At 45.1% G+C, this 12375-nt stretch overlaps 1 protein-coding gene across 1 annotated transcript in view; it reads left to right on the top strand.

The window, feature by feature from the left end:
- Positions 1 to 401: 401 nt before the first annotated feature.
- The window catches only part of RAB3B (RAB3B, member RAS oncogene family), a 70143-nt gene continuing 58169 nt past the window's right edge, over positions 402 to 12375 (top strand). Inside the window, exon 1 of the mRNA XM_054384524.1 lies at positions 402 to 629. Coding sequence (XP_054240499.1) covers positions 402 to 629 — 228 coding nt within the window. The remainder of the gene's footprint in view (positions 630 to 12375) is intronic.

The following is a 12375-nucleotide window of genomic DNA, read 5'->3' as shown; positions in this document are numbered from 1 at the left end:
GAATTCCACAGTTGGGTGCACCATCAAAGATTGTAGTTCTTGGTTGCAGTACTCCAGGTTATTGGAGCACCAGAAGTGGCATCCTGCCACAGGAGTCATGAGTGCTGCTTCGCTGCCAGTGTTTGAACAATCTGCAATAGCCATCTGTTACTCTTTCAAACACAGCGTGGTACAACAGGTGTATTTTGTGGGGGTTGGAAATCTCAGCAGTGCAAGTGGATAATAGAAATCTGAAGCCAGGATTTAAAAGTTTTGAGGCTGTGCTGCTCCTCATGCAGCAGATAGAGTGGTTATGGAATTACAGAGGAGAGCGAAGCTAAGCATATGGTGCACAGTCAATGCAAACAAATGCGCAAACTGCTCTTAAATCTGCTCTTTTTCAATGTTTGTAATTTTCTTAGATGGCTTCAGTAACAGATGCCAGATACAGGCAGAAAGATACTTCAGATCAAAATTTTGATTACATGTTCAAGCTCCTGATCATCGGCAACAGCAGCGTGGGCAAAACCTCCTTCCTCTTCAGGTACGCTGACGACACCTTCACACCAGCTTTCGTCAGCACCGTGGGGATTGACTTCAAAGTGAAAACAGTGTACAGGAACGACAAGAGGGTGAAGCTTCAGATCTGGGTAAGTGCCACTGCCTTCAAAAGTGCTTTCCTTAACCCCAGTCAAGGAAACAGTGGTAATAAAACAGCCTGTTTGGAAGTGGGGTTTGGGTTCATGTAGATTTTGGTTTTTGGTGGGTTTTGTTGGTGTGATGGTTTGAAACTGTCTTTTTAATTTTTCCTTGCAAAGTTCAAAACAGAGAAAGTGAAAGAATGTAAATAAGTCACTATTGGGTGTAAGAAAGCAAAATAACGATTGTTCTAAACACTTCCATTGGATAGATAGAAATGTTTAAGAACTATTACCCAAAACAAAGTAGGCATTCGGCACATTCTGCGTTCGGCAGTGGGGGCAGTTGCTGGGCTGTCTGGCTGCTGTTTCTTCTTCTCTTCTGGCTGAAGATAACACACTGACCTTGGCAGCTAAGTTAACAACTTTCTGCTTAACTAACTGTGCTTCTCTGTCCAGGGGGGTCTGGGGGGGAAGCTCCTGGGAGAGGGAGGCCCCTTTGGGAGGGTCCCCTTGGGGGGAAGCAAAGGGAGATCGGTTGTGCTTTTTCTGTTGATTGTATATATTTGTGAATGTTGTGAATTTTGTATATTTGTACATATTCATTGCATTTCATTGTAGATTTTAGACTCTGCTTGTAAATACAGCTTTTCATTTGCTTCCAGACTGGGCTAGCCTGGTTATTGTTGGTGGGGGGGGAATTTCAGCTCACACCGACACACTTTTTATTTTTGGCGCTCCAACTCGGGGCTCGATTGCTTGTTTGATTTATTTCTGCTCAGATTAGGAAGCAAAATGAAGCTGTTTTGGATTTTGAGTAATTTTATTTCCTCTGTTATCAGTGTGATTGTTTACAGATGGGCTGTTTCCTGCATGATAGACAAGATTGTGAGATACGTGGCATATAAGTCGTTTCTTTGGGTTAAGAACAAGTTACTGAATGTTGGTGAATTCTGTTATGGTCTTATTGGGCTAAGAAGCTATGGTAACTCAACTATGGATCTGCTAGCAGACACATATGAGTTTGTTACTCCTCTTACAACTACAGAGGGTCTTTGTAACCAGTGGTACCCTAGATATCTTGTACTAGCCTTAATCTTAATTTTGTTGCTTCTTGGAATAATCATATGGCTACTGATAGCACTGTGTCAAGAAAGACATAAGGCTACTTGCTCTTCCAACTCTGCTGTGAATGTGAAAACCAAGCCAGTAAATTTGGTGGCCACTGTAACCAGAAAGCGTAAAGGAGCTGCAGGAGGAGATGCAGATGCTGCAGGAGATGGTGCAGATGGAGATGAGGGTCCTTCTACTCAGGGTCCCTCTCTTAAGAAAGATCCTTCTGATGAGGAAGAGAGGGTTAGCCTTAAAACTCTGGTAGACCTCTTGAGACCCCACATGGATGATGGAGATGTAGGTCAGGATGTAGACCCTAGTAGATTAGCAACTGCTGGTAGTGCCTCTGAACTCAAAGAAATTCAACGGAGGATTAAAATAGGATTATGGGGACAGCGACCTCAGGATGATGATGATGATGATGATGATGAGGATGACATACAGTCAGCTAATGCACCCAGACAGGAAATTAGACATGTGAGGAAGGATTACATCAGAGGAGATAATGAGCCAGTCCTGTCTTGGCTAGCCAGGTGTTTTGATATGGGAGCCCCAGCATTGGTGGTAGGTGACAAGTCGGCCTCTCAGTTGGGGATGCTCTCAAAGGATACAGGCATAGACAGGCATCTAGGCAAGTGCATTGGTAAAGTTTCTCTGTGGGCACGCCTCCTACTGGCAGTCTCGCTGAGGTACCCCAGCAGAGATGATTTACCATGGAACCCTAAGCCTTGGACCACAATAGCTGAGGGAATCAAGCGTCTGAGAGAGTTTGCTGTGAGAGAAGTAATGTATGGAGATCATAAGACTCTGAATCCTGATGAAATTCCTGTTGGAACAGGCCTTGCCAAAAAGCTCATTAAGCTTGCTCCTCCTAATTATGCTACTATTCTGGCAAGCAGGATTGTGGCAAGAAATTATGGTGGAGCACCTCCTACTGTTGGCCATTTCACTGACCAAATGAGGCAGTTGGAGGATAGTCTTGCACGTACTTCTTTGGTTTCAGCCATTGAAACTCTGTCTGGAGAGATGAAGAATTGCATGAAAGAGCTGAAGGAGGAACTTAAAACCTCCATATCCAACTTGATGAAGGGGGATGATTCTAATTCCTCTTCCTCCAGATGGATACAAGTTTCAGCTGTTAGGAACAGACGTGCTCCAAGAAGGCCATTCCAGAATAGGTCAAACCAAAACAGACAGCAGAGGCAATCACGTGGCAGTATCTGGATAACTCTGCGTGATCAGTTTGGTGAGAACATGAACAGATGGGATGGTCAACCAACTTCTGATCTTTTCAAGAGGTTACGGGAGCTGCAGAGGGGCAGATCCCGAGGTAGCAATACCAGGAGGGTAGCTGTCGCTTCCTCAGTTTCCCAGAACAACTCTGATAGCTCCAACAGTGATCCTAATTCTGGTGCTGGACGTTGTGCCGGCTGTACATGTGGAGGTAATCCCCACCATTAGGGGTGCCCTGCCTTCCGCCAGGGGGAGGTAAGGGATAATGGAGATAACAGAATCTATTGGGATGTGTACATCCAGTGGCCTGGCACTTCAAAATTTCAGAAGTACAGGGCCTTGGTTGACACAGGAGCTCAGTGCACCATAATACCATCAAATTATCAAGGGGGAGAATCTATAACTATTCAGGGAGTCACTGGTGGATCTCAAGAGTTGTTTAAGATAGAGGTTGATATAAGTTTAACTGGGAAGCAGTGGAAGAAACATACTATTGTAACAGGTCCTAATGCACCTTGTATTTTGGGAATTGACTTTCTGAGAGAAGGGCGTTTTAAAGACCCTAAGGGTTACAAATGGGCTTTTGGAATAGCAACTGTAGAAACTGATGGAGGAAAATTGAAGTTGTCCATTAGACCTGAGCTTTCAGATGAATCTGCAGTTGTGGGACAACATGAGATAGAGGATGTAAAGCTGCCGGTTGCTTCTCAAACTGTGCATCACAGACAATACAGAACCAACCGTGACTCTTTGGTGCCCATTCAAAACTTGATTCGTCAGTTGGAGAGTCAGAAGGTCATCAGCAAAACTCATTCACCTTTCAACAGTCCAATCTGGCCTGTGCGAAAGCAGAATGGAGAGTGGCGTCTGACAGTTGATTTCCGTGCCTTGAATGAAGTAACTCCACCCATGAGTGCAGCTGTACCAGACATGATGGAACTCCAATATGAGCTGGAATCCAAGCAGGCCAAATGGTATGCTACCATAGACATTGCTAATGCTTTCTTCTCTATTCCCATAGCAGAGGAATGCAGGCCTCAGTTTGCTTTCACCTGGAGAGGCATTCAGTACACATTCAATCGTTTGCCCCAGGGGTGGATTCACAGTTCAACCATCTGCCATGCAGTGATCCATGATGCTTTGGAGAAAGGTGGAGCTCCAGAACACATTCAGTTCATCGATGACATCATCGTCTGGGGTGAGACTGCTGAAGAAGTCTTCGAGAAAGGTAACAAAATCCTTGACATTCTCTTGCAAGCTGGTTTCGCTATCAAGCGAGACAAGGTGAAAGGACCTGCCAGAGAAATCCAGTTTCTGGGAGTGCGGTGGCAAGATGGTCGCCGTCACATCCCAATGGATGTGATAAACAGAGTCTCCACCATGGCAAATCCCACCAACAAGAAAGAAACTCTGCGTTTCTTAGGCATAGTGGGATTTTGGAGACTGCACATTCCTGGATACAGTCAGATTGTGAAACCTCTCTATGATGTGACTCGAAAGAGAAACAGTTTCCAATGGGGTCCTGAGCAACAAGCAGCCTTTGACCAGATCAAGCGAGAGGTAGTCCAAGCGATGGGTCTGGGACCTGTCCGAACTGGTCCAGACATTAAGAACATTCTGTACACGGCCGCGAGTGACAATGGTCCAACCTGGTGCTTATGGCAAAGAGCTCCAGGGGAGACACGAGGACGTCCTCTTGGTTTCTGGGGTCGTGGCTACAGAGGCTCAGAGGCAAACTACACTCCAACAGAGAAAGAGATTTTAGCTGCTTATGAAGGAGTGAAAGCTGCTTCTGAAGTGATTGGAACTGAGTCACAACTTCTTCTAGCTCCTAGATTGCCAGTTCTGAATTGGATGTTCAAAGGCAAAGGTTCTTCACCACATCATGCAACAGATGCTACCTGGTCTAAGTGGATGGCTCTGATAACACAGAGAGCTCGAATGGGAAATCTCGAAAGGCCTGGTTTGGTGGAGGTGATCACAAACTGGCCAGAAGGCACAAGCTGTGCTAAACCTCCAGAGGAGAGAGTAACTCGTGCTGAGGAAGCTCCTCCTTACAGTGATCTGTCTGATGATGAAAAGAGATATGCTTTGTTCACAGACGGTTCCTGTCGTCTTGTTGGGAACAAGCGGAGATGGAAATCTGCAGTGTGGAGCCCAACGCGCAGAGTTGCAGAAGCGAGAGATGGAGAAGGAGAATCCAGTCAATTTGCAGAGGTAAAAGCTGTCCAGCTAGCTCTTAACATAGCTGAACGTGAGAGATGGCCAAAGCTTTATCTCTACACCGACTCGTGGATGGTAGCCAATGCCTTGTGGGGTTGGCTGAAAGACTGGAAGAAGAATGGCTGGCAGAGGAAAGGAAAGCCAATCTGGGCTGCAGATCTGTGGCAAGACATTGCTGCTCGCATTGAGAGAATCCCAGTGAAAGTGAGACACATCGATGCTCACATTCCTAAGAGCAAAGCTACAGAGGAACAACAACACAACCATCAGGCAGATCTAGCTGCAAGAGTTTCCCAGGTGGACACAAACTCTGATCCTGATCCTGATCTTGACTGGAAACACCGAGGTGAGCTGTTCTTAGCTCGGTGGGCCCATGACTCGTCAGGACATCAAGGCAGAGATGCAACCTACCGATGGGCTCGTGACAGATCCATTGACATTTCCATGGATGCTATCACACAAGTCATCCATGACTGTGACATTTGTGCTGCTATTAAGCAGGCAAAGCGGATCAAGCCCTTGTGGTACGGTGACCGATGGTCCAAGTACAAGTATGGTGAAGCCTGGCAGATTGACTACATCACTCTACCTCGTTCTCGATCTGGTAAGCAGTATGTGCTGACTATGGTAGAGGCAAGCACTGGATGGCTGGAAACTTATCCAGTTCCTCATGCAACTGCACGTAACACCATTCTTGGCCTGGAGAGACAAATCCTGTGGAGACACGGAACTCCAGAGAGGATTGAGTCGGACAACGGAACTCATTTCAAGAACAATCTTGTAAAAAACTGGGCCAAAGAGCACGGCATCGAGTGGATATTCCACATTCCCTACTATGCACCAGCTGCAGGGAAGATCGAACGCTACAATGGTTTGCTGAAAACCACTCTCAAAGCCATGGGGGGTGGATCTTTGAAAAACTGGGAGAAACATTTAGCACAAGCAACCTGGTTGGTGAATAGTAGAGGTTCAGTGAATCGAGCTGGACCTGCCCAATCAGATTTGTTGCGAAAGGAAGAAGGTGATAGAGTTCCTGTTATCAGAGAAAAGAATCTGTTAGGCAAAACGGTTTGGGTATTTTCTCCTTCAGGAGAGGCCAAACCTGTCCGAGGGGTGGTTTCTGCTGAAGGTCCTGGTCACACCTATTGGGTGATGCAAGAAAATGGTGAAATTCAGTGTATTCCACAAAGAAATCTAACTTTGGCTGAGAGAGGTTAAATTCAGAGTGTTGCGCAGATACAGCATCGCGCCCAAGAGGAGAGTTCCATGAGATCTACGGTGCACGAACCCTGAGAGCCCTGAGTCACCTGAGAGTCCCTGTTCCTTTCTTCGCTCCATCTGCGAGGAAACAAGCTGTTTGCTGTTTTTCCTGTGATTTGACTCTTTTGAATCATCTACATCTGAGATAGCCGGAATGGACTATGGTCTTTATTCACCTATTGTTGTAGATATTATTTTAGATTAGATAAATGATAGTAGCAGCCAATGGAATTGTTTAGAAGGGGTGGACTGTGATGGTTTGAAACTGTCTTTTTAATTTTTCCTTGCAAAGTTCAAAACAGAGAAAGTGAAAGAATGTAAATAAGTCACTATTGGGTGTAAGAAAGCAAAATAACGATTGTTCTAAACACTTCCATTGGATAGATAGAAATGTTTAAGAACTATTACCCAAAACAAAGTAGGCATTCGGCACATTCTGCGTTCGGCAGTGGGGGCAGTTGCTGGGCTGTCTGGCTGCTGTTTCTTCTTCTCTTCTGGCTGAAGATAACACACTGACCTTGGCAGCTAAGTTAACAACTTTCTGCTTAACTAACTGTGCTTCTCTGTCCAGGGGGGTCTGGAGGGGAAGCTCCTGGGAGAGGGAGGCCCCTTTGGGAGGGTCCCCTTGGGGGGAAGCAAAGGGAGATCGGTTGTGCTTTTTCTGTTGATTGTATATATTTGTGAATGTTGTGAATTTTGTATATTTGTACATATTTATTGCATTTCATTGTAGATTTTAGACTCTGCTTGTAAATACAGCTTTTCATTTGCTTCCAGACGGGGCTAGCCTGGTTATTGTTGGTGGGGGGGGAATTTCAGCTCACACCGACACAGTTGGCTACGTTGTTTGTGGCCCTGCAATAAGTTCTCTTTGTGTCGCTGCTTTGCTTAAGTGGTGGAACTCTTGGTATGGTCTTGAGCATCTGCTCTGTGTTCTCAGAAGTCAGCTACTATTAAACTGCAGCAAACCAGAGGAGGCCCAGAGCCCTCAGGTAGTGCTTTTTGAGTGAGCCGTAGTAGGTGAACCAACTCAGTGAGCCCTCAGTGAGCAAACTCTGCACATAGCTTCAAAAGTGCTTTTATTAACCCCAGTAAGGACACAATGGTAAAAAATAGTCTGTTTGGAAGTGGGGTTTTGATTCATGTAGATTTTGGTTGTTGCTGGGTTTTGTTGGCTGCATTGTTTGTGGCCCTGCAATAAGTTCTCTTTGTGTCGCTGCTTTGCTTGAGTGGTGAAACCCTTGGTATGGTCTTGAGCAGCTGCTCTGTGTTTTCACAAGTCAGCTATTATTAAACTGCAGCAAACCAGGGCAGGCCTGAGCTCCTGAGTAGTGCCTTTTGAGTGAGCTGTAGTAGGTGAAGCAACTCAGTGAGAGAACTCTGCACATAGCTTCTGGTATCAGTTTATGTCCTCCAAGTAAGATACTTATTTCTTGCTGCAACTTGCCTACCAGCTCGGCTAACTTCATCCATCCAGGAGTCTTGGAGGAAGACAGAGGTATGACTCAAACCACCATTTTTTGGAGCAAAACTAGAAATGGGTAGATTCAGATTGGATGTTAGGAAGAAGCTCTTCCCCATGAGGGTGGTGAGACACTGGAACAGGTTGCCCAGGGAGGTGGTGGAAGCCTCATCCCTGGTGGTTTTTGCAGCCAGGCTGGATGTGGCTGTGAGCAACCTGCTGTAGTGTGAGGTGTCCCTGCCCATGGCAGGGGGTTTGGAACTGGCTGATCCTTGAGGTCCCTTCCAACCCTGACAATTCTATGATTCTATCTCTGCTGACACAACTTTTTGGTAATCAAATGGAAAGAGGTTATGCAGGTAAGGTGAAGGCTCTGTCTGCTCTCACACCTAGTCATGGGACATCTTCAGCCTTTTTGGATTACAGCACCCTAATCTAGTGTAAAAAATACAAGTTCCTGAGCTACAGAGTGGCAGGCACAGGCCAAGCATTTGACAGTAGCCCATGATGTTCCTCATTATGGAAAACAAAAGCTTTCTTTTATTCTGCTTGCTGGCAAAGGAGTTAAACCCTTGGGTGCAAGCACAGCTTATCCTAATGGTGCTTAAACCCTGTTTGAATCATTCAGCAAGCTCAGAAAGAATCGAGCTCGGGTTGCTGTGTTTAAAGTACCACAGCAATTCCAGCTGGAATTCCAGTCTGCAAGGATCTTCTCCTCTGCCTTGCATGAAGAGATCTCAGAGAGAAGCTATGAGGCTAATGCTCTCTTAAACAGTTTCAAAGGAGTTAGCTTCCTAACTGGAAACAGCTGGCTGCTTAGTGATTTCTCCCACAAATTAGGCTTAAAGTTCAGGCTTGAAGATGAGCTGAAATTCTGTAGTGTTTCTACCCAAACCCTGCCCCAGCTAGTAGCATAGGCTTCTAATTGATCTAATTGATTGATAATTTTTAAGTACTGCATTTAATAGTGTAGTAACCACTTTGGGGGTTTATATTTATTGTTATGATGTTAAATAAATAGTTACAATAAAATAGACTCTTAAATGAGGAGCTGCAAGAAAATGATGCCTTTTATTTCTGTGTTGCTGGCTAAAAGGTACAGCAAAGTATTTAATAAAAGATCCTCTTTGTGTTGCAGAATTCTGGCATTGAAACTAATACAGCTAAGGTAGTATGAAACTTGGGATTTCATTTTGGGTTTAGGTAAAAAGAATGGTTTGCAGGCCCCAGCAGCAGCTACAGACAACTTCCATCCAAGCTATCTTCATCTTGAAAATCCCTGATGAATTGTGTACAAGCAAGATAGAAAGCACCATGAACTATTGGGGGTTTTGCAGAGATACTGGGATCAAAATGAAGTGAGGAGTCGTTTTGATGGTAGCTGTTTGAAAGCTTTGAGGGGGGGAAAAGGCTTTGATAACCTTAAACTTCTTAATACTGCAGCTATCAACCACACTGTTGATTTAGAATTTATTTTCAATAACAGGTTCATGTAAGTGTCTGACATTTTTGCAGTGTTCTTTTCTTCTCTCTTTTTGTACTTCTTGCATGGATCCCTAATGTGAGTCATGATTTAAGGACCCTTAACAGAGGGGTCCTTAAATGTGTGCCTCTATAAAACACACAGCATTTGAGCTTGTTTACCTCCTGCCTGTCCTGAGACTAAGCCTGTAATGTCAGTGTATTTTTCAAGGTACACAAAGTAGTAGTGGGGGCCACCAGCACACTGAAACTGTGCTCCTCTCTGTGGGAAGGAAGTTTTCTTACCAACCTTTCAATTCCTTTTGAAAGGGTTGACAGCTGCTGTTGAGTTTCTGTGAATGTGGGACCCTGAGGCTCCACTGAACACGTTGCTCTTCCCAGTTATGTTACCTTTGTTTAATGATGGTCCCACCAAGCTTGATGTTGCCATATCTGAATTTGGTTAATGTGAAGTGGAGGAGGAGGTCCAAGTGGTTAAATGAACCACTTCAAAGTCTTTATAAAATGTAGAGAGGAGCACCTGTAGGACCCTCAGCTGTTCTCCGTGGAGCCAGGTGCCTCTCAGTTCATGGGCACCTGTGGTGCTGCTAAGTGCATGCAGGTGTGGCAGGCTGGTGGTGCTCAAGGGCTGTGTGCAGACAACCTCCTCTTCTGTCCCACAGATCTCCAGGTGGGGGGGTGTGATGGTTTGAAACTGTCTTTTTAATTTTTTCTTTGCAAAGTTCAGAACAGAGGAAGTGAAAGAGTGTAAATAAGTCACTATTGGGTGTAAGAAAGCAAAATACTGATTGTTCTAAACACTTCCATTGGATGGATAGAAATGTTTAAGAACTATTACCCAAAACAAAGTAGGCACTCTGCACATTCTGTGTTCTGCAGTGGGGGCAGTTGCTGGGCTGTCTGGTTGCTGTTTCTTCTTCTCTTCTGGCTGAAGATAACACGTACTGACCTTGGCAGCTAAGTTAACAACTTTCTGCTTAACAAACTCTGCTTCTGTGTCCAAGGGGGGTCTGGGGGGGAAGCTCCTGGGAGAGAAAGAGGCCCCTTTGGGAGGGTCCCCTTGGGGGAAAGCAAAAGGAGATCGGTTGTGCTTTTCTGTTGATTGTATGTATTTGTAAATGTTGTGAATTTTGTGTATTTGTACATATTCATTGCATTTCGTCGTAGATTGTAGATTCTGCTTTGTAAATACAGCCTTCATTTGCTTCCAGACTGGGTTAGCCTGGTTATTGTCGGTGGGGGGTGGAATTTCAGCTCATACTGACACAGGGGGAAGTGACTACTGCTGTGCTGCAATACAGAGAGATCAGTGATCAGTGGGACTTACTACATTGGCTTTTGCCTGTGTTGGACAGAAGAGCAGAAGGTTTGGCTGTAGCACCTCAGCTACCAAGAGCTCCTTGGGTTTTCTTAGAGCTAAGACAAATTGACATGGCTTCAAGTGCCAAGCAACTGCAGGTAAAGACTGACCACGTGTCACTGTGTCAGGAAATGTCTTTCTGCTCTGTCTCAAGGGTAATGTCTCCAGCAGAAACTGATGAATATTTTGAAGCTATGGATGTGGCTTTGAAGTTTGTGCAAGTCCATAATTTGGTGAATCAGGATTTGACCAGCTGTGACCAATGTGATCAAAAAGGCAAGTGCTGCTGTGGTTAATTGTGCTGTCATGAGTGGGCCTCTCGCTTTGTTGACATTAACAACTCAGTCACGCACACTGACCTCTCAGTAAGAGCCTTATCAGTCCTGCTAGGGACATAGCATCTGGGGAATGCTCTGCTTTGGGAAGACTTGAAAGGAGGATCGCTTGAGCTCTTGAGTTTGAGAGGAACAGGACACAGCAAAGGTATTCCTGGTGGGTTTAAGGCAGAGTGATAGCTCTGCTGATAGAGAGCAAAGCAGTAAAATGGTCTGGAGAGGAGTTCTGTGAAATAATGTTTTGTAGGGTTTGTTTTTTTTTTTTTTTCTTTAAAGATAGGAAGCTACTTGAGAGAGACAAACAGAGGACTATGAGGATGATTAAGGGACTGGAGCACTGCCCTGTGAGGAGAGGCTGAGACCCCTGGGGCTGTTTAGTCTGGAGAAGAGAAGACTGAGAGGGGATTTAATAAATGTTTCTAAATATCTGAGGGCTGGGGGTCAAGAGGGAGGGGACAGGCTCTGCTCAGTTGCACCCTGGGATAGGACAAGGAGCAGTGGATATAAACTCCAGCACAGGAGGTTCCACCTCAACATGAGGAGGAACTTTTTCACTGTGAGGGTCCAGAGCACTGGAACAGGCTGCCCAGAGAGGTTGTGGAGTCTTCTTCTCTGTGGACTTTCAAGACCCATCTGGATGTGTTCCTGTGTGACCTGTGCTAGATTCTCTGGTCCTGCTCTGGCAGAGGGGTTGGACTGGATGATCTCTGGAGGTCCCTTTCAACCCCTAGCATCCTGTGATCCGAAGTCAGTTGACTTTGGTTTCATTTCAAGTCTTTTCTACCTCATTTAGGAATGGAGGATTATGCAAAGAAAATAAATGACCTTTAGCAAGAAAGTTAATTTTGTAGTTGGATGAGATTTGGTAATTTAAGCATTTCTAATTTAAAACATTACCTATGTAAATATATTCAGGTACTATGTATCTATTCCAATATCCACATTATTGCAATTCTTGGACTATAATTTCTATATGCCACTGCCATCTGTTCAACCACTTTGATATCAAACATCTCCCTTAGCATACATCGTAAAGAGCCACTTTATAACATCTCTCTGCATTTAGGGTGTGCGTGTGGATTATTTCTCCCTTGACCAACAGTTTTGTGTTTCCAGAGGTGCTAATTCCTGATGGGAAGTCCTTCTATTTTCATCTAGGTGTGCTTTTTGTTATGAATAACTCCCAGAGCTGACACTGTTAGGCTCCCAGTAAATGCAGGTGGTTAACTCAGTGCAGCGCTCAGGTTGCCTAGCAGCTGGAGAAGGCCACTTTGGCCAGAGCCAGGCAGA

Source organism: Indicator indicator, chromosome 10 (genome assembly GCF_027791375.1).
Source record: "Indicator indicator isolate 239-I01 chromosome 10, UM_Iind_1.1, whole genome shotgun sequence".
Classification (NCBI taxonomy): domain Eukaryota; kingdom Metazoa; phylum Chordata; class Aves; order Piciformes; family Indicatoridae; genus Indicator; species Indicator indicator.
Note: the sequence above shows the minus strand (reverse complement) of the source record. Positions and strands in the feature narration are given on the sequence as shown.